This window comes from Aethalodelphis obliquidens, unplaced genomic scaffold, assembly GCF_003676395.1.
Source record: "Aethalodelphis obliquidens isolate GAN/ISIS:26980383/991018 unplaced genomic scaffold, ASM367639v1 scaffold63, whole genome shotgun sequence".
NCBI lineage: Eukaryota > Metazoa > Chordata > Mammalia > Artiodactyla > Delphinidae > Aethalodelphis > Aethalodelphis obliquidens.
In genome coordinates, this window is record NW_020838007.1 from 326,940 (window position 1) to 354,690 (window position 27,751).

Consider the following 27,751-nt stretch of genomic DNA (forward strand, 5'->3'; position numbering starts at 1 on the left):
TTGTTGCCCTTGGAAGAGCCCTGCAGTGCTGTGGGGACACTTTAAGCCCAAACTCCCTCTTCTGCTACAGAAGCAAGTCTTCCAGGGTCTGTCTTTCAGAGCTTTCCTCTTCCCGGGAACTTGTGGACAATAGGATCAGATTCTAACCTTTGACAGCACCTGCACCCTTCCAAAATCTGCTTCTCACACACATGAACAAAAGATAAATATGTGCGGTGACATATTAATTAACTAGGTGGTGGGAATCCTTTTACAATGTATATGTACATCAGTCGCCGTGATGTACATTTTAAATGTGTTACAGTTTTATTTATCAATTATATCTCGGTAAAGTTGAAAAAAATTTGAGGTGAAAACATCTTGCCTTCAAAAGGTCAGGGTTTCCTATTGAGACTAGTCACAGAGGTGCATTCCAGGTTTCTTACTTCTTATTTGTTCCCAGATGGTGTGCAAGGAGGTAGTGATCCCTGGGGTTAGACCACCTTATGTAGCGTGGCAGCTCGAGGGTGTCAGGACACCCGATGAGCTGAGGTTCCAGCTTCATAGGGACCTTCCTTCTTAGACTGTTTTGGCCTCCGGGGGAGGGCTGCATGCCCCTTTAATGCTAGGGTCTCCACAGTTTTCCACTAACCACAGTTGGTGAGAGTCTAAGTTGTCGGTTTTCTCCTCATCCCCTTCTGCCCCTCATCAGCTTTTTCTTCCTGATTTCTTTTTGAAATTCTGTTGTTTTGAGTTGGTATCTTTTTGACTTTCACTTATACTGGTAACACGTAAATGATGACATTGTGGTACAGGACAGACACATTATTCCCATGGCTTCCTTGAGCATTTCTTTCAGTACCCTATATTGCATGCTCTCTTTCCTAGCTGCTAGCCTGCCAGCCCGCTGTGAAAGATTGGAAGTGAATAGGGGGTCGTCAGCCGTCCCTTGTATACACGGGGACAGCATCGCCAAGGCCTCAATCTGTATAGTAACAAGGAATGTTTTGCTTACCTGCTTCCACATAAGCTGCTGGTAATGGTTAGGATTTGGAAAAGGGGAAAACATTCCTGAGATGGGGAATTTAGTCACCTGTAGTTCTGTATGAAAGTCAACCCCCCAAAAAACAAAGGGACTTCCCTGGCACTCCAGTGGTTAAGACTCTATGGCGCGGCCAAAAAAAAAAAAGAAAAGAAAAGAAGAGGAAAGTCAAAGTCAACTGAGAGGCGGGGAAGGCATATCATTACAGTCTCAGTAGAGACAGAGACTGACAGGCTTTTTCTGTAAAGAGCCAGGTAGTAAATGTTTTTGACTTTGCAGGCCATATAGTCTCTGTTGCAACTAATCAGCACAGAAGTAGCCATAGAAATACATGAATGAATGAGTGTACCTGTGTTTCAATAAAATTTTCTTAGTGGATCTGAAAACTTGAATTTTGTATAGTTTTTGATGTCACAAAATACTCTTGATTTTTTTTTTCTCCCCAACCATTTAAAAATGCAAGAAATAGGGCTTCCCTGGTGGTGCAGTGGTTGAGAGTCTGCCTGCCGATGCAGGGGACACGGGTTCGTGCCCCGGTCCGGGAAGATCCCACATGCCGCGGAGCGGCTGGGCCCGTGAGCCATGGCCGCAGAGCCTGTGCATCTGGAGCCTGTGCTCCGCAACGGGAGAGGCCACAACAGTGAGAGGCCCACGTACCGCCAAAAAAAAAAAAAAAAAAATGCAAGAAATATTCTTAGTTTGTGGACTGTACAAAAACAAGTGATGAGCTGGATTTGGCCCATGGACTGTAGTTTGCTGTCTGTCCTCGGTCATAGGCAAACAGGAAGCAGAGAGGACTGATTAGAGGACCTGGGAAGCCAGGCCCAGAGTTTTTTCTGTTATTTTCTAATTTAATTAATAAAGAATCTTTTACAAAAATCCACAATACCTTTATCCCATCTTAAAAAAGCAAAAATTCGGGGCTTCCCTGGTGGCGCAGTGGTTGAGAGTCTGCCTGCCGTTGCAGGGGACACGGGTTCGTGCCCTGGTCCGGGAGGATCCCACATGCCGTGGAGCGGCTGGGCCTGTGAGCCATGGCCGCTGAGCCTGCGCGTCCGGAGCCTGTGCTCCGCAATGGGAGAGGCCACAACAGTAAGAGGCCTGTGTACCACACACACACAAAAAAGCAACAATTCAAAAAGAAGAAAGATGCAAGGATAGAAGGGATTGAAAGCATGCAGAAAGGTTCAGAGAGAGATGTGTGTCAGTCAGGAGGTGTGATGAAAGGCCAGTGGGGAGACTCATACTGGGCAAGGGAGCGAGTGAGGAGAGGGCTGGACACCAGGGACAGAGGAAGGGCAAGTCCAATTAGTGACCCACTGAATGAGGAAGGCAAAGGAAGGCCTTGCTGAGTTAGACCCCACGGGGTGACAGCAGCAGTGGTTAGGCCCCAGAGGGGGTGGCACACACCTGCAGTAGACCGTGGAGTTTTTAGTTGTCTGGAAGATGGAGTGGAGCAGAACAGCCCTGGGGACTGTCCTGGGGGGAGAGACCCCTTCTCTTCTGCTGGTGGTGTGAGGAGTTGGAAAGAAGAAATAAGAAGTTAGGGTACGGGGAATTCACCTCTGTGATGTAGCGAGGATAGCAGTGTGCTGTTTGGTGTGGTTCCTGTAGCAGTCCTGTGTAGGAGCTCTTAGCCTCCACCTAGAGGTGCAAGGACTGAAGTTTGGACGTGAGTAACATGCCCAGAGCCACATAACAAGTAAGTGGTGGAGCTGGCACTTGAACCAGGTTCTGCCGGAATAATCTGGGTTCTTTCCACTAGACTGTGAATTCCTGAGTGCACAGCCGCAGTGTCCCAGGCTGCTAGTTGGAGATCTGCCTTCTGGCACCATGCTCTGTGTTTAGTGTTATGGCCCAGAACAATGCTGCTCTTCTCTCTCTCATAAAAATCTGTTTGTGTTTTGAAGTCCTTAGAAGGGATGGTTGTTTGTTTTTTTTTGTTTTTGTGGTATGCGGGCCTCTCACTGTGGCCTCTCCCGTTGCAGAGCACAGGCTCCAGACGCGCAGGCTCAGTGGCCATGGCTTACGGGCCCAGCCGCTCCGCAGCATGTGGGATCCTCCCGGACCGGGGCACGAACCCGTGTCCCCTGCATCAGCAGGCAGACCCTCAACCACTGCGCCACCAGGGAAGCCCTGTTTTTTGTTTTTTTTTTTTTCAATTTATTTTTGCCTGCATTGTGTCTTTTTTTCTTTTTCAATTAATTAATTAATTAATTAATGGCTGCATTGGGTCTTCGTTGCTCTGCATGGACTTTCTCTAGTTGCTGCGAGTGGGGTCTACTCTTCGTTGCGGTGCGTGGGCTTCTCATTGCAGTGGCTTCTCTTGTTGCAGAGCATAGGCTCTAGGGGCACGTGGGCTTCAATAGTTGTGGCAGGCGGGCTCAGTTGTGGCTCATGGGCTCTAGAGCACAGGCTCGGTAGTTGTGGCGCACGGGCTTAGTTGCTCCACGGCATGTGGGATCTTCCCGGGCCAGGGCTCGAACCCATGTCCCCTGCATTGGCAGGCGGATTCTTAACCACTGAGCCACCAGGGAAGCCCAGATGGTTGTTTTTAAAGCTGAAATAGTTAAATTACTCATTTGCAGTAAATCAGATTAGGTAAGCAGTGTTCTCAGAGACAGGATTTGGTAATTTTGGGGGTAATATTTTAAACCTAAGAAATAGTTTTGAAGGATTAGAATCTGAAGAGTCCCATCTGCTGAGTTTGGGGTGAGCTGCTGTACAGTTTGTATGAGAGTCTATTATTCTTTTTTTTTTTTTTAAGATTTTTAATTAATTAATTATGGCTGCGTTGGGTCTCAGTTGCGGCACGCGGGATCTTCGTTGACGCATGCAGGATCTTTTTGTTGCTGCGCATGAGCTTCTCTAGTTGTGGCGTGCGAGTTTTCTCTTCTCTAGCTGTGGTGCGCAGGTTCCAGAGCACATGGGCTTTGTAGTTCGTATCACGCAGGCTCTCTAGCTGTGGTGCGCAAGTTCTCTAGGTGGGGCCACGGGCTTAGTTGCCCGGTGGCATGTGGGATCTTAGTTCCCAGACCAGGGATCCAACCCACATCCCCTGCATTGGAAGGTGGACCACTGGACCACCTTCCAATGAACCACCAGGGAAGTCTCCATTACTCTTTTTTTTTTTTATTTATTTATTTTATTTATTTATTTTTGGCTGCGTTGAGTCTTTGTTGCTGTGTGTGGGCTTTCTCTAGTTGCAGTGAGCGGGGGCTACTCTTGGTTGTGGTGTGCGGGCTTCTCATTGTGGTGGCTTCTCTTGTTGCAGTGCACGGGCTCTAGGCGCCCGGGCTTCAGGAGTTGTGGCTCGCGGGCTCTGGAGTGCCGGCTCAGTAGTTGTGGCACACGGGCTTAGTTGCTCTGCGGCATGTGGGATCTTCCTGGACCAGGGCTCGAACCCATGTCCCCTGCATTGGCAGGCGGATTCTTAACCAGTGCGCCACCAGGGAAGCCCTATTACTCTTAATGTGTTACTAGTAACCTGTTACTGAAGCTCCGAGTTTGCTAAATCAGGTAACATTGTTCTGACATTTTACTTGTTAAAAATTAGAATGAAGCATTAGGAAGAAACATTTATTTTACACATTCTATTTTCTTGATACCCTGTTTGTTGCATTGCATTGAAATTCTGACACGTAATTAAGTTCGGTGCTTGGACTTTGGAATACATTACTCACGCAGTAAAGACAAACAGCATGATACTAAATTGGCAACAGCAAAGTCAGTGTAATTGAGTTATATGGTGAGTCTCACATTTTCACAGGGATGGGTGCACCATGACATCTGGAACTCAGAAGGAAGTGCTTGCCATGGTTTTCCTCTCTTTTGCTCTTACATCCTCATCCTGCCACTGATAAGTGAGTAGAAGTTCTACCCCCAGTTGCAGGATGTGGTGTGACAGGCTGTGAACTGGGTAATAGGTGTCTCGAGAGCGCTTCCAGGATTTCCTTCTAACACGCTTGTCCTTTCAGCAGTGGCTTGGGCTCTTCACATCCTAGCTCTGATTTTGTCTGTCTGTTTGGTTCCTTTCTCTTTGTAGTTCTTAAATGATGCCTTTGGCACTGGCCCTGCCTCGCCTCCTCTAGGCGCCTCCTCGCCTCCTCTCTGCGCCTTGCGGTCCTGGTGAGGCAGAGAAGCCTCCACGTGGCTGCCCTGAGGGCGTGTTGATGGTGCTGGAGGGACAGTCTGGGGGCGGGGCTTCGTGTGACCCAGGTCCTCTGAGCTGGGCTTTGAGGGATTTGAGCTGCTTGTCCTCCAAGATTGCTTTGAAGGAGGAGGGAGTTTTCAACCAGTGGACACTGGACTTGGGGGAATAACGCGCCCGTGGGAGAGAGCTGCGCGAGGCGGGCAGAGGGCCCAGCACAGGGGTCTGGTTTCATGAAAGAAACGTGCTGCTCTAGACCCCAGCTGCTGGAGAGAGCCCTGGAGAGTGGCTTTGGAGTTCTGGATCGGGCTGTTTTGTGGAGGACTGACTGTCGAGCTCTGTGGTTCGGGCTTAATATTCTTGCTGTTCTCTGTGTAGCTTCTGCCTATCGTTCTCGTCCCGGTTCACCTTGTGTCTCGTCCCCGTGTTCTGCTCCCTCCTCTCCTGGCGCTGCCCTTTCCTCCCTGTTGGCCGGTCTGTGTGCAGGGCCTAGGGTTGCCAGGTAAGATACAGGATGCCCACCTACCATTTAATTTAGGGTAAAGAATGAATATTTTTTAGTCTAAGTATGTCTCAAATGTTGCTGGGATGAAATACAGTGAGATGGGTGCTGTGGTCACAGTGCCTGGAGCAGAGTCTTGGCATGATGTGGGAGAAGACCGTAAGGGGCTGTTGGGGCGGGATGGCCGAGTGGAAGTGTAGGTGTTGGAAAGAGCGTGGCTGCGTCAGACAAGGGGTGGGGAGAGGGTGGGAGCGGGGCATTTGGCCTGCGTCAGACAAGGGGTGAGGAGAGGGTGGGAGCGGGGCGTTTGGCCTGAGGCAGGTAGGCGGGCGCCTGGAGAGGTTGGGGGGCAGCGGGATTTGGGTCGCCGGGTTGTGATTCTTCCCTGACACAGAAGGAGCTGGAGCAGGGCTGGCAGGGGTGGTGGCCACGGAGACGAGGGGATGCTGTCAGCTAAGACCTGCGCTCGGGGGCCGGGACGAGTCTCTACCATGGCTCAGTGTCTCACTGTGCAGGCCGCACCTGAGATTGAGGAAGACAGCCTAGGGAGCTACCCTGCTGTGGTGCCGTCGTGGGACATCTGGAGTCAGACCTGTTCAGACCTCTACCCTTGGCATCGGCCAGCTGTGGGAGGCTCAGGTGATCCTTTTCACGGTTGCCCTGAGGTCATCCTTACCTCTCAAGGTGAAGGAGGGTTGAATGAAATGCTGTGTGTGTGGTATCCCCAGCACAGTGCTTGGCATGCAGGGGGCCCTCAGGGTTTAGTTCCCTGCTTTCCTTCTTGCCAGTGAGGTTTCAGATGGACTGGAGAACAGTGGATTTTCGCCATCCATTTGGGATTGTTGGTCTGCCAGGCAGGACACCACAGAAGGAGGTGCAGGTCAGCAGTGGGTCCCTGTGACTCTCCTTACATTTCATTCTGGGAGATCAGAGAGAGCCTTCTTTGAGCTGTCTGTCCTTTCCCAGAAAATGTGGATGGAAATCAAGGGTGTAAGAGGCCCCATGTCATACACGTTCCCTGCTCTTTCAGTCAATTCTGTTGAGTTGGCTTTCTCAGCTCAACACAATGTGCAGATGAGACTGTATTTATAGTCTGCTGCAGAAAGACAAACATCTCCCTTCCCTCCTCGGTTTAAACCAATCTTTTCATGCCAGAGTTTTTCAGCCTTGACACTATTGATTTTGGGGGGCCCTATAGTTCTTTGTTGCGAGGAGTATCCAGTGCATTGTGGGATGTTTAGCAGTATCCCTGGACTCTCACCCAGTTGTGACAACCAAAAATGTCTACTGACAGTGCCAAATGTCCCCTAGAGGGCAGAATTACCCACTGTTGAGACCACTACCTTATACTCAGTAGATATAAGAAAAAAGTACTCCTTAGTAATTTTTATTGCTTTTCATGTTATCTAATCAGTGAAGTGCTTATTGAAAAAAGATTTCAATTTTTATTAAACTGAATTCAAATTCTAATCTGTTTTAACTTGTTTAGTTTGGAAAGACTTTCTTTGTGCCATTGGCAAAACATTTCTCAAATCTAAAATTTTTAGCTTATTATTAAAGGGTTTATTACATTGTTACATTTGAATGATTAGTAAAATAACAAAAGAAAATGTTTCATTTTGTATTTCAGATCACAGTTTGTTATAAATGTACAAATATATTGAATTGATATTTTTAATTAAAAATATGGCTGACAGTTAATTTTATGAATACAGTATTGTGCAATTTTGTAACTGCCTGCCAGAAATCTGAGCATAAAGCCATGGTTTGAAGGGGCCATGAATAAACATTTTCTTTTTGTAAATATGGCTGAAGAAGGAGAGGAGACTCAAAATTTCTTGCATTCTGGGAGTTTGAACTTTGGGAACCAATTTGTTTTGGACTAAATCTGGAAAAACCATTTGTGTACTATAGCCAGAAATTCTTTTAGGCTGTCCTTTTCCAGCCTTGTCACTTGTCTGGAATGTTAAGTATCAGCAGTAGTTTAACGGCCTTTTAGCGCCTTGTATTAAAAAGATCTCCAGAAATGGATCTAAAGAGGTCCTAGTATAAGATTAGGGTTTTTTCGTTGTTGTTGTTATTTTTTTCAAAGCAGTAAGAAGGAGAAGACTTATGGTTCTAAGTTTGAAAAATGCAGGGAGCTTCTAGTTGTTTCTAAATATTTCCTTGTGTTAAATCTTGCAGAGTAATAGAAATCATAAATTAGTATGAGTGGGTTTTTCTGTGGGAAATAGAATTGCGCTTTTGGATTTTTGTTGCTGATAATTAACTCTTTTTTTCTAGTATCCTGTCTATCAGTAGTTGTGGTTTAGTGAAAAGAGTTCAGACTTTGGGCAAACTCCTTACTTCTGTAGCCTCAGTTTCTTCCTCCTTTCCAGGCACATAGGGTGGTTTCGAATCAAATGTGCTGGTGCTGGGCAGCACCGCCCTCCCCCAGGCAGCTTGCTCTGGCATTTACACAATAGCAACATCAGCAAAGTGTCTCACCCTCCTCATCACCCTCTGACTCTGTGCCCTTCACAAAGCCAAATTTTTGAAACGTTCTTCCTTCATCTCCTACTCAACTTTTTATCCCATTCCAGTGAGGTCTGACTTTGCCCCGTCCTTCCACTTGGAGCTGTGTCGGCCCTGCTTGCCATCTCCTCCTTCTGGCCGACTTCAGTGTCCACTTGGGCACCTTCTCCTGTAGATTCGCCCCCAGGCTCCCTTCACCCGGCGTTGCCAGGCAGAGAGGAGGTAGCTGTGAGGGGAAGGGGTGGAAGTTGGAGAGGAACTGCTTTTTCCTCTTCCTTCTTCTGTGGCCACAAGGGCGTTTGGAGGGGAGTGCACACGTGGGGCTGGAGGTGGAAGTGAAGGAGAGGTCCCTCTGAAGGCCGCCTTTCCTCAGTGCCGGAGTTTGCATCATTGGCTTCTGGGAGCAGGTAGAACCACCATATTAAATGTGCACATTAGTTGATAATCACACCCTAATTTTAGGCATGAAGTAAAATCTGTCTTAAAAATGAGAAGACATCATGTTATAATAAAAATAAACATTTAAAAGACACAGATAATAGAGAACAAAGCACTGATTAGCAGTGGGGAGGGCAATATAGGGGTAGCGGGGTAAGGAGGTACAAACTGTTAGGTATAAAGTAAGCTGCAAGGATATATTGTGCAACATGGGAAGTATAGCCAATTTTTTTTTTTTTTTTTTTTGCGTTACGCGGGCCTCTCACTGCTGTGGCCTCTCCTGTTGTGGAGCACAGGCTCCAGACGCGCAGGCTCAGCGGCCATGGCTCACGGGCCCAGCCGCTCCGCGGCATGTGGAATCTTCCCGGACCGGGGCACAAACCCGTGTCCCCTGCATCGGCAGACGGACTCTCAACTGCTGCACCACCAGGGAAGCCCTAGCCAATATTTTATAAGTATAAATGGAGTATAACCTTTAAAAATTGTGAATCACTATTGTACGTCTGTAACTTAAATAATGTTGTACAGCAACTATACTTCATTTAAAAATGGACATTAAAAAATAAGCTTTTAAAAATTTCCAGTAAGCTCCCTAGTCAGTAAGCATGGAAGTATTTTGAGCAGTAATGGACTTTTGTATTTAGATTCAGGCTAAGCACAGAATCACATGCCGGAAGGCATCTCCCTGGCCCCTCTCCTTCATGTCTCTGTCTCTTGCACCTTGAATACACGCCCACTTTCACATGTGCAGTGTTTTGACCTGGCAAAGCTCAGACTTTTGTCTGAGTAAGCCTTACCTTTTTCAGTGGAGTCCACTCCAAGTCTATCTTTAAAATGTACACCTTTAAACGCACTTTCTGGTAGTGTGTTGCAATTCACAATAAGAAAGTTTAAAAAAAATGTATATGTTGAGGAATTCAGTATAAGAAGTCTATTGCATTATGATTTATTTAATTAAAACATTTCTTATTGAATTTCTTTTCAACGTTTTGTTTGGTTTTGTAGAAGTCGTGATTTTATCAATTGGTTATTGGTTTTGATCCATTTAGTAGCAACTTTTACTTACAGACTTATTTATTTATTTTAATTAATTTAATTAATTTATTTATTTTTGGCTGTGTTGGGTCTTTGTTGCTGGGCACAGGCTTTCTCTAGTTGCAGCGAGTGGAGGCTACTCTTCGTTGAGATGCGCAGCCTTCTCATAGTGGTGGCTTCTCTTATTGTGGAGCACGGGCTCTAGGCGCACGGGCTTCAGTAGTTGTGGCATGCGGTTCAGTAGTTGTGGCGCATGGCTTAGTTGCTCCGAAGCATGTGGGATCTTCCCGGACCAGGGCTCAAACCCATGTCCCCTGCATTGGGAGGTGGATTCTTAACCACTGCGCCACCAGGGAAGCCCCACACTCCAATTTAGTTTGCTAAATTTCAATTTTCCCTTGACAGTGTGATTCCTTCTCAGTGTTTTAGTCTCTTCTTAATTTAAAATTTTAATATGATCCCTACATTTTGAATATGGAGTTTATGAAATAAGAGATAAATGTATTTAGGTTCCTTGGATTGACACCTTTTTTTGAATTTTAGTAGGATATTATCAATATATAACATAAAAACATCATAGCTAATAAGCAATTTCCTTTTTTAAAAAAGTTTTCATTCCTGGTTCTTGAGGTATAAATTGTGAAATAGAATATTTGAATTTTTGAGTGATCCTAATCCATCCTCCTCGCCTATAAACAAGGCTCACAGAGTTCGCATGACTTGCTTGGGGTCATGAAGGCATGCCAGGCCTGAGCCACAATCCAGGTCTCCTGATTAGCGTTCCAGGGAACTCCCTACCATATATTTTCAGTGTTTCCTGATACGTAATTTTCAGTGGGAAAGAACCAGAAGCAAGTGTTGTTTGTTGGCATCTGTGTGCCACAGTGTATAATTAAATGAAGTAGTGAGTAAAAATAATCTTTAGTCATTCTTTATGAAGGGTTTGTCTGACAGAGTGTCTTTTGAGTTGCTGCTTTTATTTTAATAAGGCATTAGTCATACTTGGGGCATGCAGTGTGTTGTTATAGACTACGATAGCTCACATTTATGCCATCATTACTGTGGGCCACCCTGCTAAGCACTTTAGGTTCATTATTTCATTTAATCCTCCCAAAATCCTTATAAGGAAGGTAGTATTATTACCAGCCCATTTTACATATGAGGAAACTGAGATTTCAGAGAGGTTAAGTAACTTGCCGAGGGATACAGATTTGAACAGACATGGTGGGTGGGGCAGTCTCCAGATACTGTAAAAAAAAGCACACTGGATTTATAAGTTATCAATTAAATAACAATTCCTTTTTTTTTTTTTTTTCTGGCTGCTCCACCCAGCATGTGGGATCTCAGTTCCCTGATGATCAGGGATCAACCTGTGCCCTCTGCAGTGGAAGCCCAGAGTCTTAACCACTGGACCGCCAGGGAAGTCCCCACGATTCCATTTAAATAGTTTTAAATAGCAATACATTTAGTGTAACAGAGGGGACAAATGATTCTACTTGGAGGTGAATAGGAGGTGCATAGAGGAGTTCAAAGGAAGAAGTGGTGACCCATCGGGATTCTTGTGTGTCTACAGGTGGGAGGATTAGGGACCACCCCTGTAGTTAACACCAAGGGCTCCTGTCCCGCACTTTGCCAGGGCTGAAGGTGCTTCTTGGTGAGGGATGGCCTCAGAGCTCCTTCGTGGTTTCCAGGACAATCTGTGTTCTCCTTTGCTCAGGGAGGAGCCTTCTTGTTGCAATATAATGACAGTTAAGATAAATTCTTAAGGTCCTTTTGGCATTATTTCTGAAACTTGATTCGTGTGTTTTTCATGGGTGGATGGTTGGGGAGGGTGGAGTTTCTGAATCACTGAAAGAAATTGCCATCCCTGTTCTTGGATTGTTGCACCATTTTTCTGACCTTTGAGCCCTGGTGAAAAAACTTCTGGAATGAGTGTGTTGGGGTTTTTGTTCTCTTTCTTGGTCTACACATGTTATTTTGTACAATAACTATAAATTAGGTTTTATCAGCTCCTCTTTATAGGAGAGGAAACATTTGCAAACATATGAAGTGATGAAGTGATTTGCCTGCAGTCACAGCTTGTGTGGCAAAGCTGGAGTGTGAACCCAGCTCTCCTGACTTGAAGTTCAGTGCTGTGCTGCTGTTCTGAGGCCCGGGGTCGGGTGGGGGTGTGGTGACACATCGCAGAGCCTGTTCACCTCTCTGTTCTCTACTTGTAACATTACCATCAGCTGCGTGAGGTGTATTAGGATTTTGGAGTCAGGAGGTACCTTTGAGATTCCTTAGAATTCAGCCTTTTATTGTAGGTGAGGATCCTGGTTGGACAAGTGACTTAAGATTGAAGACAGTGCTTTTTAGAGAAGAACTAATGGGTTTCAAATTGAAGTCAAAATTTAAAAATAGGGCTTCCCTGGTGGTGCAGTGGTTGAGAGTCCGCCTGCCGATGCAGGGGACACGGGTTCGTGCCCCGGTCCGGGAAGATTCCACATGCCGCGGAGCGGCTGGGCCCGTGAGCCATGGCTGCTGAGCCTGCGCGTTCGGAGCCTGTGCTCCGCAACGGGGGAGGCCACAACAGTGAGAGAGGCCCGCGTACCACAAAAAAAAAAAAAAAAATTTAAAAATATCTCAAAGGCTGGACCTTAAGCTGAATTTGACCAAATGATAATTTTAACAGATACAGGTGTAAACTTTTTCAGAATATAAATTGCACAACTATGAAATGGAGAAAAGTGGAGTGTTTACTGTTCAGTTTCTTTAACGTTTCTGTGTGTTTGAAAATTTTCATAATAAAATGTTATCAGAGAAAAGCAGCTTAGCAGCAGTTTGTGTGAAAGAGGCTTTGTAGTGTTAGGTAACCATGAACTCTGGAGGAGCCTCTGGTAGCTCCTGGCCAAACAGGGTTTTTTCTTAGATTAAGTTGAGAAGTTCAGTGTCTAGATGGAGAAAGTAATAGTCGGCTGGATGCTGTGCTTGCAGACCAGGTCCTCCTCCTGTCTGTGCCAATGGCACAGGTGTGCGAAGTCTGGAGTAGGGGCTGGAGACTCTCAGACCGACGTGGGGGAAGGGCAGACTTATCAAAGCGCTGTGCTGGTCCTCAGATCCTGGGAGAGCTGTGGGCTGAGGGTACCTTTGAGTATGGCTCTCAGATTCAGGTCAGAGGAAAGGAGTTGCAGGGAAGGAGATGCCCTTCTGGCCCCTCTCCCTGAGCCCCCATATGGTGTCCTTCAGTACATCCTCTGCAGCACCAGGTTTCTCTTTAGGAAGGACACATCCAATCAGGGCGGCACTGCCTTCAGTCCTCAGTGCTGTGTGTCAGACCGAAACCCTTCCCCGCTGGTTGTCACTGTGACGTTTCTCTGTTTGAGCAGGCCCAGGTCTTCAGGGGGCCCGTGCTTTCTTAAACCTCTGACCTGTACCTCCCTCCCTGTTCTGCAAGGGCAGAACCAGGGACGATGTCCCCCTGCTCTCCCCATACCCTGTACATGTATGTCCCTCATGTTTGCAGTAGGTTCATCAAGGATGGAGACCTGTTCACTTATGCACCTCATTCTTCCCCTAGACTGTGAGCCCCTGGAAGATAGGTATTTTTGTCTTAATCAGCTTAGGATGTCCATCTATTTATTTATCCTTGTTTCACTAGATTCCCAGAGAATTGGCGTTTGGCTTGTCTTGGCACAAAATAAGTGTTCAGTGACTGTTAAGTAATGACTTGCTTCCTAACTTAGTAGTCAGTATGCTCCATTTTTTGTCAGTGGTGCTCCATGTGGGGTTTCCTATAAGCGGCCTCCAAGATATTTTCCATTTTTAAGAGTCTGTAGTTTGATTTTTAGATAGTATTTTACCTGCCATGTGTGGAAGGTAAGAGATGGCCCTTTGTTTTCCTTATGTGACCTCCTTATACATGTAAAGGAAACTCAAGCTTCCTGTGTGGCTGCGGCTATGTAATTAGCTTTAGGCAGGGCTTCTGGAGCTGTAAATCCTGTACTGGGACATCCTGGTAAGAGGTCCAGCCACCCAGACTGCAGCCTTCACACTGAATGCAAGCTTATTTGTGTAAATGAGAGCAGTTGTGCCTCTGCCCTTGCCTAACAATTATTTTAAATAAAAAAGTAGCAGCCCTCTATAAATGAATATGATTATAGCTAAGGTTTTTACTTTTACAGCTGTAACATAATACATACTGATTTAGACCTGGTAATAAGTTTTCTAAAATCTATCCAAAAGGTCGGTTTTATATTAAATAACATGGTAATTAGCACCTTCAAAATCAAAGATATTGGTCAAGAGTACCAGCACTGACTGATAGGACAAGTAGTAAGTCTAGAAGGGGCAGATTGAGCAGTATAATTTTAGTGTTGTTACATTTTGTTCATCTCTTGTGAAATCTTCATTGAGATAAAAATTGCCGGTTTCTGAGGAAGTGCTTGTGTATGGTTGCATTGGAGGCCATATGGATTGGCGGGCAGGGTGAGGGGTTTGGATTGAGACTACTGTCACTAAAGAATGGTTGACCCAGGGAGAGTTACATCATCAGCGCCCACATGTGGGGATTCAGGGACCTGTGCTGGGTGTGGCGCAGCTGGGGCATGATGCCTGTCCATGGGAGGGGCTTGCGGCCTTCAGTGTCTTTCCCTATTTGGGGAGCAGTGCATATATTTCGATGTTTTTAGTTTAAGAAATATTTAATATCTTAAGAAATATTATTTGAGAAATACATGTGACACACTCCTTGGATTATTGTTATTTGAGATTATTCTTAGCATATGTAGAGAGACAGCATCCATCCTGTTTTTGTGAGGAGAGCTACTTTTTCTTCCCCCCCACACCTTGATTTCACTGGACTAGAGGTTGTGGTGGGTGCCTATGTGACACCCTCGTGCGGGCCGGGGAGGCGTAGTGGTAACTTCCATCGCACTCCTTTTCGCAGTCAGACCCTGGAAGTGCTGCATGCTGTGTTGTCCTCTCCCTCCACTCTGCATCTCTCCCAGGCCTGGGGCTCCAGGGAGGGTCTGGGCCAACGATTCCTGCTCCTTAACCTGATGTGGGGGACCAAGGTCTCTGGTGAATTATCACCTGTTTTGGAGGATCCTTGTCCTTAATAAGGGGTCATTTTAGAAAATTGTGGAAGCTTTTTTGACTGTCTCAATGGTTGGTGGAGACTGTTGATATTTAATAGGTAGGGGCCCTGGAAGTCTAGACTCAATGAAGTGACAGTTCTGCAGAATGAAAACTTATCCTGAGATCTGCAAAACTTTGGACTATCTTGCTGAATAATTTATGTGGATAGAAAAAAAAACCTGTTTATGACTGAGCCTAGAATCTTATTCCATCTTACACAAAGAAAGCATTTTTTTAACATACTTTTTGGTATATATGGAATTTTCCAGGGTTGTAGTTACTGTAGACATTGAGGGGAAATTGTTTTGTTCTCAGCTATGAAGTACATTAGGGTTCTCCAGAGAGATGGAACCAATAGGACGGAACCAACCTTATTATAAGGAGTTGGCTCACATGCATATGGGGGCTGAGGAGTCCCAAGATCTGCAATTGGTAGGCTGGGGCCCCCGGAGAGCCGCTAGCGTAAGTTCCAGTCTGAGAGTTGGAGTCCAAAGCCAGGAAAAGACTGACATCCCAACTCAAGAAGTCAGTCAGGAAGAGTTCCCTCAGACTCCAGCCTTTTTGTTCTATTCAGGTCTTCGATTAGTTGGATGAGGCCTGCCCACATTAGGGAGAACACCTGCTTCACCCAGCGTATGAATTCAATCATTAATCTCCATCAGAAACACCCTCACACCCAGAATACTGTTTGACAAAATGTGTGGGTGCCCTGCAGCTCAGTCAGGTTGGCATAAGATGAGCCGTCACACCAAGTGTGGTTCCCGCTTTTAGAAAATCACATTCTGGAGAGCGTGCATGGAGATGGCATGTATCTGAGTTGCCAGGACCTCGTGCCCAAGTCAACACTGTAACTGTCAGATTCACAGTGATTCAGCTTAGAGCTGTTCATTTCTGACTGTTTTATTCCTAGTATAGTCTGGCTTGAACAGTTACGTGTCAAAATTTGTATTTATTTTATTTTATTATTTTTTATAAATTTATTTATTTATTTATGGCTGCGTTGGGTCTTCGTTGCTGCGTGCGGGCTTTCTCTAGTTGTGGCGAGTGGGGGCTACTCTTACTTGCGTTGCATGGGCTCCTCATTGCAGTGGCTTCTCTTGTTGTGGAGCATGGGCTCTAGGCGTGTGGGCTTTGGTAGTTGTGGCACGAGGGCTCAGTAGTTGTGCCTCGCAGGCTCTAGAGCGTAGGCTCAGTAGTTGTGGTGCATGGGCTTAGTTGCTCCGCGGCCTGTGGGATCTTCCTGGACCAGGGCTTGAGTGTCCCCTGCATTGGCAGACGGATTCTTAACCACTGAGCCACCAGGGAAGCCCAGCAGGCGGATTCTTAACCACTGTGCCACCAGGCAAGTCCTAGTAACTCTGTGTTTAACCACTTGAGGAACTGCCAGACTATCTTCCAAAGTGGCTGCACCATTTTGCATTTGTGCCAGCAGTGCTTGACTCTTCCAATTATTCCACATCCTCTCTAACATTTGTTACCATCTATCTTTTTGATTATAGCCACCCTGGTGGGAGGGAAGTGGTAGTTCATTAGGTTTTAACTCTGGGACAGAGACAGCAGCAGGAAAGGGACAGTCTCTTACATTGTCCAGTATGGTGTCTACCATGTAACTTTAAATTTAAAAAGATTAAAATTTAAATTTTAGTTCCTCAGTCACACTAGCCACATTTCAAGTGCTCAGCAGCCCCAAGTAGCTAGTGGCTACTGTATTTCGGATAGCACAGATGGATACCAAACATTTTCATAGTTGCAGTAAGTTCTGTTGGATTGTGCTGGTCTAGAAAAAGTTAATTTGACAGCAGCTGGAGGAGTAGGCAGAGAATGGGAGAGGGTCTGAGTAGTGTAGGAAGGAGTGCAGGCGTGGAATTTGGAGCAGAGAAGAAAGAAACTTTGGGGAGCCATTTACAAGATATGAGACTTAGAAAAAAGATAAATACAAAGGGAAAGTGAGACGTTGAAGGAAAGGTTCTTAGGAACTTGATTTTTCTACAAAATCAACTTAGTGATGGGTCCAATCTAATTCCTTAATTTTACAGGTAGAAAAGCACAAAGTTGCCAGTTGGCAGGGATTAGCATAACTGTGGTGCACGTGTTGTGGGAAGCCGCTCGTGTCTGTCTTGGTCATTTTCAGTGTCCTCTGGGAACCTATAAGGAGCAGCTTGGTGGAGCTAAACTAGAGGGAGTGCCAACTCTGGGCTGAGTGCTCCAATGGGACAGGGAAGTAGAAAGCAGAAGGCTTCAGGGCAAGCAGACGGGTGATTTTATTGTCACCAATTACAGCATTTTCTGGAAGGAAGAACCAGGAAGTTGGGAGAAGGCTGGAGAGGAGACTGAGGTCTCGCTGTGTTTTGCTTGGTGTCAAAAACAGTGTTCTTTTTGCTCCGAGGCCTTATCACGGTGAGGGTGGAGCGGAGCCCCCTTTGCCCTGTCTCACTGTTCTGCCACCAAACCAGTTGGTACAGTTTGTGTTACGTCAGGCAAGATAAATCTGGAGCGTTCGAATACAGTCTAGGTGAAGTGTTCATTGAAGCTATTGGAACGAGCCTTTTCTTTTCCAAAAGGCTATTCTGTAAGTTTCTCTTTATTTTTATTAGTGTGTAGAAATCTTCCTAAAATAGACCAACTTCTTTTTTGTGCTCAGTGTAGTTTCTCAGCGTCATCGTACATAAACTTCCTTACGTTCACAGTAGGCTTTCATTTTTGTTAGTCGTATTATTTACTTTACCCAGACCAGGCCAATGTGTCTTTCCAAACATGATACTACGGTAGAGACTGCTTTTCTAGCTCAGCTGATAGAGGTATGTTGAAGGGTTTTTCTGGCCGTAGTTCTGTGTGTGGCCAGTGTTATTCCAGGTCCTCTAAGCTTGAAATTGAGTCTGTTCCACTTAGGCGAAAGGTTTGCTGTCATGGTTTTAAGGTTGTAAAAGAGTGCCCTTACTTTCTGAACCAAATATTGAGGCTTATATTCTTATAAGGCATTTTGATGCTTCGTCTTGATAAAAGAGATATACTGGGAAATATATTTAGATCCTGAATGTTGGAGTTTCTGGGCTGTTTTGCTGGTTTATGTGGAAATATCACAACAAATATTTGAAGTTAGGACTGTGCTGGATAATTTGGAAAGTGTGATCACCTTAGAGACCTGCAAAGTGGCTCATTCTCAAGTGCCAGGATGATTATTGCTTCACTAAATGTACTGTGTGTTATTGTTTTTACTGAGAGAACTAGAATGTAGAAAATAATTTCAAGTTAGTGTTCAAGAAGGAAGCCTTGAAAACAGGGTGCATTCTGATTAATAAGTCTAAGAATTTTTCATCCTTTATTTTCTGTAGCGACATCTAGCTTTCAAACATTTTTATTTAGTTCATGGTAAGATCCTTCAAAAACAAATTTTTAGAGAGCTTTCTTACAGTTTTGTTCTCAGTATAATTTATCTCCATTTATCTCCACAGATTTGCTTGTAAATGCATTACGAAGAGGCAGCCCAGAATGAAGAAAACAAGCAGGAGTGTTGGCTCAGTGCCTAAGGTGTCTGGGATAAGCAAAGCGCAAACAGCAGACAAAACGAAACCCGAAAACAGCTCTTCAGCATCTGCAGGAGGCAAACTCATAAAACCTGGAACAGCAGCTTCGTTGTCAAAGGTATTTACGTGGTTGTGTTTAAATATGTGATGAATTGTAGGAGGAGTGAGTCTTCATATGATGTTAGATTTATCACATAAACGTTATTTAGGATTCACCCTCTTCAAAGAGAGTTCACGTTGTGGTGGACTTAATTGGTGTTTGGTCGGTCTTTACGAATGAAACCAAGTAGCAGGCTTACTTGTGAGCAAATCGCTGTGCCGGTGTGGGAGAGCCTGCCTTCAAGGAGCTTGTGGAGGAAAGGATGGAGGCAAGTCACTGGCACGAACAACTAAAATACAAGTGAAAAAGTCAGATGCCCTGGGAGAGCAGGAGAGTAGCGTAAACAGTTTCAAGTAGGAAAATATTGTTTCTGCCCGAGAAGGCTTAATGAAAAGAGCATGTGCATGAGGTCTTAAAGGATGGCCAGTATGACATTCCTGAAACCCCTGAACAGGAGTTTTTATTCCCACCCATCCCCCTACACTGTTACCATAAACTGTTACTTGTTTTTTGACAACTGATCCAGTGTTAATCCCAGGCAAAATTGGGTGATATTAATTTAGTCAGAGCATAACTAGTTTTCTTGTTACACTCCTTTCTTTAGAGGCTAGTTTAGTTTTTGTTAGTAAAGGGTAGTGGTACGTTAGATCCCAGGCTTCGGGAGCAGACAGGCCCAGGCTGGGCATTGCATCCTAGGGCTGCAGTCAGGATGGAAGTGAGGGTGTAGGAAAGAGGATGGTGCAGGGCCTGGCTCACAGCAAGGACTTTGTAAGGGACTGGCAGTAGAGTTTTTCCTGGTTAGCTCTGGAAACTTCCTGCAGCTCAGGATTGATTGACAGTAGCAGGCTTCCCATGGGTGTTCTCAGTGTCTGTGTTGAGATGACTCTGGGCCATTTTTCTGCTGGTCAAGTCTTAGATTCACTGGACAGAAATGCACATGGTCTTCTTCCGGTCTTTCTCAGTCCAGAATTCACTTATTTGTTCTTTGCTTGCTTGTTTTGAGGTTTGGTGTTTTGGGGTAGAAACTTTGACTCTATGGAGAAGACCTGGAGAGAGTTTTTGCTCGTCTGATAGGGGGGAACCAAGAAGTACCTGAAACGCGATCTGTTCAGAAGCCTTTTATCCAGGAAAGGCTTTACAGATGTGACAATTATTTTAAGAAGCACCTCACAGGAACAGCTGATGAGGGACTTCCTTATATGTGTTGAAAGATCTAGCAGGAAATGCTGGTTTTTCTATTCCAGGGTTGTCGAAACTGAATGCAGACTTACTCTGTGGGCTTGGAGATGCCACCAGATTTTCTCCTTGCTACATCCCTGATGAGCAGCTGGGTGTCATCCTGCGGCCTGGAGGGTGATACCAGGAGTAGACCTTTACCCTACTTCCGTTAGTCTGAATCAGCACGCTGAGCAATTTCCTTGGTGGCAGTGCTGCCTCTCTCTCGTGTAAGAAAGCTGGTATTTTCTGCCCCAGCTGTTCACTCAGTTGCTCGCCTGTTTTCAGAGTGGAGTGCCTGTGTGCCTGGGCGACCCGTGACTTATGGGGCTGGAGGAGCAGGCTGAAGCGTTGGCACGGGGTGTGCACTACTGCCTGCCTTGTTGCCTCCTCCTCGCTGGCAGGCAGTGTCTCTGAGGTTCACTCCGGAGCGTGTCCTGAGCAGCATGTCTGGTCTTCCAAAGCATGTATCCTGAGTCGATGGCAGCCTAGTCTTGATCAGTGAGTACTTCTTCATTGTAAGGCAAAACCGTATCCCTGCTTTGTGCCAGCTGTCCATGGCTTTGGCTTTGGTGAGTTGGCTGATTTAAGTATTTCTCTGTGTGTGTGTGTGTGTGTGTGTGTGTGTGTGTGTGTGGAGTGGGGAGGGTCATAGAAGAGGTGAAACTATTTGGGAACACTTCACCTCAACTGGAGCAAGTGCTTTACTTAAAAAAGGAGGGGGAAAAAGTCATTGAATAGAAATTAGAGTAAGAGGGAAAGAAGAAAATAGTGAAAATGATAGAAAAATTGGAAAAAGCAAAAGGACCTAGGGAACCCACAAACCTGTGTTATTTTATTTTTATAAGTTTCCATATTTCACTGTGCTTCTCCAGCATATGGTCACTTCCCACAACTTGAATTCTGTAACTGATGGAGCCTTGATGATTGCCAGAAGAATGAAGCATTTGGCTTTTAATCATTGAGACACCGTGTCCACACATCCACTCTCGTGGACACCCACACCGTGTCTGTCACCGCGCAGGATTCACATAACACCAACACTTTTCTTACACTCGGCAGGGTGCAGGGATATGTGTTTCTTTTCTTGGCTGCAACCAAGGATTGAACCCAGCCCTGGCATTGAAAGCACCGAGTCCTAACCACTGGACCTCCAGGGAATCCCCAAGGATATGTGTTTCTTTACCTCTCATTTCAAATGTTGTTTGTAGCTAGATCTAGTGAGATGTAGGGGAGGACCTTTTTGAGTCTGAATGGAGCTTCTGTAAACATGAAAAGAAGCACTATGGCTGTTCACAGCATGTTTGGAGGAAATTGGTCCCATTTCTGTGAGTAGCTGTAACATCTGGCTTGGGCCTTTGTGTGGGTCATTCTTCTTTGTCACAGCCAGCAGAGAGGGTTATTTCCAGGTAGAGGTGGTCTCCTACATGCCTGCACTTTTTGGCTGTCCACACTTAATCCTTTAGAAGTAGTACACTTTTTCATTGTCCTGGGGATACTTTTTTCTAAAACTTGATAGATGAGAGTTAATAAGTTAGGGTTTATCTAAATAATTGATGATTCTCAATGATGATTTGTGATCATACCTTTTCAGTGTAAAAGTTAGTTCACAGGGACTTCCCTGGTGGCGCAGTGGTTGAGAGTCCACCTGCTGATGCAGGGGACGTGGGTTCGTGCCCCGGTCCAGGAAGATCCCACATGCCACGGAGCGGCTAGGCCCGTGAGCCATGGCCGCTGAGCCTGTGCGTCCGGAGCCTGTGCGCCGCAACAGGAGACGCCACAAAAGTGAGAGGCCCATATACCGCAAAAAAAAAAAAAAGTTAGTTCACAGTTTGACTGAGTAATCCATCTCTGAAACCTGGAAGGTAGAAATTTTAAACTAATCTTAAAATATGAGGTGGAGATGCAGACTGTGAAACTTGGACCTTACCTGGAGAAGCATGTATTCTTTGGTTGTATTATTTCGTTATTTGTATCTGTATGTTTTTACCAAATGATTGTGTTTTGTACCTGTTATTAAAAAGTAGGCGAAAAATCTATTCCTTCATCAATTTCATTTTTTTTGACTGTTGCTGATGGGGGATGTTTACATGTGGGAATACACATGTATTTATAGAACTGTGTAACAAAAATTAAAACAGAAAAAATATCAGAGCCTGCCAAGTACCTTCATGTAAAAGGCAAGTTGGAAAGTGCAGAGTTGTTTCTTGTTTTGTTTTTACTTTTCTGATAAAGTAGAACATACACCCAGAGAAGTTCACAAAGCATCTGTGTTGGACTTAGTGAGGGGTGAATGTACCCTGGGCCATCAGCCAGGTCAGGAAGCAGAGCCTGCCTGCACCTCAGTGGCCTCCCCCCCGACCCCTCTGTGCCTCCTTCATCACTGCCCTTTCCTTCCTCTCCGGAAGTAACTACCACCCTAACTTCTAGCCCCCAAGATTCATTTTGCCTGTTTTGGATCTTTATATAGATGTAATTGAACATGAAGTTCTTTTCATGTGTGTCTGGTTTCCTTAACTCTGTTTAGGTCATGATATTCATCTCTGTTGTTGCCTATAGCAGCAGCTCCTCCCTTTTTTTTTTTTTCTTAATTGAAGTATAATTGATTTACAATATTGTGTTAGTTTCAGGTGTACAACAAAGTGATTCAGCTATATTATATATATTTCTAGATTATTTCCATTATAGGTCTTAAAAAATATTGATTATAGTTCCCTGCGCTGTAGTAAACCCTTGTTGCTTATCTTATTTTATGTATAGTAGTGTGTATCTGTTAATCCTGTACTCCTAATTTATCCACCCCCCCGCCACCTTCCCCTTTGGTAACCATAAGTTTGTTTTCTATGTCTGTGAGTCTGTCTGTTTTGTATATACATTCATGTGTAAGCAGCTCCTCCTTGCTGATTACTAACCGTGGAATGTCCACAAGCCATACACCTCTTCTGCCCTTGATGGACATCTATCTGGAGTTTCCTTCGGGACTATTAGTCATAGTACTGTTATGAACATCCTACACACGTCTTTTATACGCAGGTGCACCCATTTCTGTTGACTCCATAACCAGGAGTGAAATTGCTGGGTTGTAAGGTGCATGGCATTCACCTTTCATAGGTAGATGGCCAGTCATTTCCCAAAGGGGTTAACTCTGGGATGCCCCACATCCTCACCTGCACTTACATTACTCTTTTCATTGTAACCATTCATAGAGGTGTTATAAAGTGGGTTTAATTTGCATTTGCGTTGTTAGCAATGAGATTAAGCACCTTTTCATGTCTTATTTTTAAGTGTTTAGTGGACATTTAGATATTCTCTTATGTGAAGTGCCTGTTCAAATCACTTGCCCATATTTTTACTGTGGTGTCTGTTTTTCCTCAACTTTTGTGTGTGTGTGTGGTAAAACACTAACATTTATCATCTTAACCATTGTTAAGTGTACCGTTTTGTGGCATTAAGTACCTTCACATTGCTGAGTAACTGTCACCACCGTCCATCTTCAAAACTTTTTCATTTTCCTAGTCTCCATTGAACACTTAACTCCCCATCTCCTCCTCCCAGTTCCTGGCAACCACCATTCCACTCTCTGTCTCTGTGAGTCTGACTACTCTGAGTACTTCATATGAGTAGAATTACACAGTATTTGTCTTTTTGTGACTGGCCTATTTACCGTAGCAAAATGTCTTCAGAGTCATCTATGTTGTAGCATATTGCAGAATTTCCTTCCTTTTTAAGGCTGAATAATACTCCACTGTATGTATAGATCACACTTTGTTTATCCATGCTTCCATCAGCGATACTTGGGTTGCTTCTACCTTTTGGCTATTGTGAATAATAGCTGTGAACATGGGTGTACAAATATCTCTTAGAGACCCTGCTTTCAATTCTTTTGGGTATATACCCAGAAGTGGAATTGTGGGGTTGTATGGTAGTTTGATGTTTAATTTTTGAAGAACGACCATACTGTTTTCCACAGCAGCTGCACCATTTTATATTCCCACCAAGAGTGCACAAGGGTTCCCCGTCTGCTAATCCTTGCAAGCACTTGTTTTTTCTGTTTTTTGGTAGTAGCCGTCCTAGTGGCTGAGGTGGTGCAGTGTGTTTCTTTGTACTGATTTATCATTCTTTACCTATTCCAGATGTGAACCCTTTGTCATTTATATGTGTTGTACATATATTCTCCTACTCTGTACCTTCTCTTTCTACTTCTTTTTGTTTTAATTAATTATTTGGCTGCGTTGGGTCTTTGTTGCTGTGCACAGGCTTTCTCTAGTTGCGGTGAGCGGGAGCTACTCTTCGTTGTGGTGCGCGGGCTTCCCATTGCGGTGGCTTCTCTTGTTGTAGAGCTCGGGCTGTAGGCGCGTGGGCTTCAGTAGTTGTGGCACACGGGCTCAGTAGTTGTGGCTCACAGACTCTTAGAGCACAGGCTCAGTAGTTGTGGAACATGGGCTTAGTTGCTCCATGGCATGTGGGATTGTCCTGGACCAGGGCTCAAACCTGTGTCCCCTGCATTGGCAGGCAGATTCTTAACCACTGAGCCACCAGGGAAGCCCCCAGAAGTACATAATTTTTTTCTTGATCTGTTTAAGTGTAAATTGTAGAGCTAATCCTCCTTTATTGCTGAATATTTCAGTGTGTATTTCCTTAAAAAACAAGACCATTCTCTTATAACCATAGTACAATGATAACATCTGGAAATGAACATTGATAAAATGCTAGTATCTGATCTGTAGACTTTAGTTAAATTTCACCAATTGTGCTAATGTCCACTTTAGCAAAAAAGGAAGAAAAATTTTTTTCTGGTCCAGGATTCAGTCCGGGGTTGTGAATTGCATATAGCTGTTCTTCATTCTCCTTAAATTTGGAATAGTTCCTCAGTCTTTGTCTTTTAGGACCTTGACATTTACTAAAGCGTGCAGTTCCGTTTGTTTGGCTGACTGTCCTCCACATTTGGGTTTGTCAGTGTTTCCATAGGCTGGGGCTGCAGGGTCCCGCAGGAGTCCCACAGAAGCTGGGCGTCCTAGGTGCAGCATTTCCAGAGGCACGTGGTGTGTGGTGTCAGTGTTCCTGGTGATGATAACTTGGTGAAGGTGGTGTCTGCTAGGTTCCTCCACTATCAGGTTACTATGTTGCCTTTTGTAAAAATAAGTATCTTGTCGAAAATACTTTGACACTGTAAATATTCTTCTCTCATCAAACTTTCACATTAGTTTTAGCAATTTTTAGTAATTCTTTCCAGAATCAATTATTACTATGATTATTACTATGATTTTTGCCAAGTGGTAATTTTATAATTCCATCATTCTTTCTACATTTATTAGTCAGCATTCTACTATAAGGAAGAGTTTTTACTTTTCTCCCATTTGTGTATTCATTTATATTAGTGTGGATTCATGGATTCTTCTTAAGTGGGCTGTAAACTGTTAGCATCATTTATTTTGATGCTCAGATTGTCCCCAGTTTGGCCGGTGGGAGTCCCTTCAAGCAGGGTCTTGTGTCCTTCTGACATATTCCTCGTATTCTCTGAGCAATTTCTTTTCTTTTAATTTATTTTTGGCCGTGTTGGGTCTTCGTTGCTGCACGCAAGCTTTCTCTAGTTGCAGCGAGCAGGGGCTTCTCCATTGCGGTGCGCGGGCTTCTCACTGTGGTGGCTTCTCTTGTTGCAGAGCATGGGCTCCAGGCATGCGGGCTCAGTAGTTGCAGCAAGCAGGCTCTAGAGCGCAGGCTCAGTAGCTGTGGCGCCTGGGCTTAGTTCTGCGGCATGTGGGATCTTCCCGGGCCAGGGCTCAAACCCGTGTCCCCTGCATTAGCAGGCGGATTCTTAACCACTGCGCCACCTGGGAAACCTCTCTCTGAGCAATTTCTTAATTTCTGGCACAGTAAATTTCCTGCTTTTCCAGCCCCAGCCCTAGAATCAGCCTTGTCTTCAAGGAGGCCTTGATCTTTTCAGTGAGGGGTAGAATTTAAACCATCTGGAAGCTAGGTGTGCTCATGGCTTTTGCACATATTGTTTATAAGCCCTTTCATCATACAGAGGTAGGAGCGCGCACACGTGTGTACATGCATATCAGTACCAATTTCTGTATCTACTTCTCTCCATACACATTAAAACCTCAGAGTTCACACTGATACTTCCAGTTCCAGTTACTACACAAGGTTGCTTGTAGCCTTTGCACTTTCCATAATTGTAATCCCTTCCTCTGACAGTGGCATTGGTTATCTATAATAGATTTATTTTCTCAATCCTAGAATATACAGAAAATACAGATTTACTCACTGTTACCACTGCAAAAAACAATTCTACCAGCTGGAATTCAGAATTTATACTTCTTTGTATTTAGCTTGAGGGTTTGAGGGTTTATGGTCAAAATAGTGTGTTCAAAAGATACTTGATTGCCCCCATTCCAACCCCATGTGGTTGTATGATTCATTTGAAATGGAGTTGTGTCCACTTGTTCCCATTGTGTTCCACTTTAGGGTCCCCCACCCTTGTTTAATTATTCATTGTGAACACGTGAAGCACTCCCGTGGTTCCACGCGTCACAACTGTATGAGATGTGGTCAGAGAAGTGCCCCCCATACTCCTTACTCTGTCTCCACCCACTGCTTAGAGCTAAGCAGTCTAATTTAGTTTTTCTATGTTTATTTTTGCATAAATGAGCAGATGTTTATTTTGTATTTCTGCTTTCTTACACAAAAGTTGACATAATTAGATATACTTTTGCACTTGGCTTTTTTCCACTTAACGTATTCTAGAAATCTCTTCACACCACTTTTTAGCAGTCTTTCTCATTCTGTTTAACGTTTCATTGTATGGATATATATAGTTTATTCAGCTACAACCTATGTACAGGCGTTTAAGGTGTTTCCAGTATTTTGCAACTAAAAACAATGCTGCAATGAGTAACTTTATGCATATGTATTTTTGTCTTATTGGAAGTGTGTCTTCAGGTTTAAATTCCTAGAAGTGGGAATGCTGGGCAGGAGGTAAAGGCGTATGTAGCTTTGTTAGATGTCACCAGACTCCTTCCATAAGGCTCTGTCAATCAAGTTGCATTCTCGCCAGCAACTTATGAGAGTGCCTGTTTCCTCACATCCTTCCCAAAGGAGTGTGTCATACTTTTTCCTTTTGTGCCAGTCTGAGGTGAGAAGTGGTATCTCAATGTTGTTTACTTTGTATTTCTAATATGAGTTAGTCTGACTAATCACCTTCTTTCGTACATTTGTGTGAGTTGATTGTATGTGATTGTTCATTTTGCTCACTATTCTTTGTGTTTTTTGGTCTCTTTCCCCTTAATTTTTAAGAGTTCTTTGTGTATTAGGGATATTAGCCCTTTATCTGTGAGATATTGCAAGTATACTTACCTAGTTTCTCATGTGTGGATTTTATTTTTAAACTTTGCTTATTTTTTTTGGCCATGCAAAAATTTAAATTTTTTCTTAAGATTTTTATGTAGTCAAATTTTTCAATTTTTTGTTTTATCATTCAGGATTTTGAATGATAGAAAGCCTTGGAATTTATCTTTGATATGGTGTGAAATAGGGCTCATTCATCTTTTTTCCTTTGTGAATATACAGTTGACCTAGCACCATTTATTGAAAACTCCATTTTTTCTGTACTGCTTCTTTGGTCATAAATCAAGTGCCTATATATACAGTTTGGTTAATTAACGTGACAGTATTGTATTATTCTAGTTATTGTGATAACTGCATAGATTTTGATTTGGTGCTCTGATGTATGTTTAACTTTGCTATTACCCAAAGGCAAATTGTAAACAGAGAACTGTGACAATTCAGCCACTTTTTACAGGAGTATGTAGGGTGGTCTTCAGATGTAATTATTATGGAAGGAAAGAATATCTAACTTATGGAGGAAGGAAAATTAGTTCAAAGATAATTTTAACTTTTATTAACAATATAAAAAATAATTTGAAAATGTAAGAATATGCTAAGTTTATTTACTGCTTAGTAGACGAGGTACAAAGACAGGAAGGGGGTGTAACTTGATTTACAATTATTTTTTTGCATCATACTTGATAACCAGTTTCATTAAGAAATACTAGTCTTAAAGAATATGAACAGGGCTTCCCTGGTGGCGCAGTGGTTGAGAGTCCGCCTGCCGATGCAGGGGACGCGGGTT

The 27,751-nt window shown here is 44.2% G+C and overlaps 1 protein-coding gene across 7 annotated transcripts in view; it reads left to right on the plus strand.

The window, feature by feature from the left end:
* SPECC1L (sperm antigen with calponin homology and coiled-coil domains 1 like) overlaps nt 1-27,751 on the plus strand; it is a 122,714-nt gene that overhangs the window by 10,922 nt on the left and 84,041 nt on the right. For 3 of the 7 annotated variants that reach the window (XM_027088799.1, XM_027088800.1, XM_027088803.1), the window contains one exon: nt 18,231-18,420. In XM_027088799.1, the coding sequence (XP_026944600.1) occupies nt 18,268-18,420 (153 nt within the window). In that variant the 5' untranslated portion in view covers nt 18,231-18,267. Of the gene's footprint in view, nt 1-6,128; nt 6,313-18,230; nt 18,421-19,905; nt 20,190-26,605; nt 26,756-27,751 lie in introns of those variants that run through there. The other 4 variants (XM_027088801.1, XM_027088804.1, XM_027088805.1 and 1 more) reach the window with 4 other exon arrangements.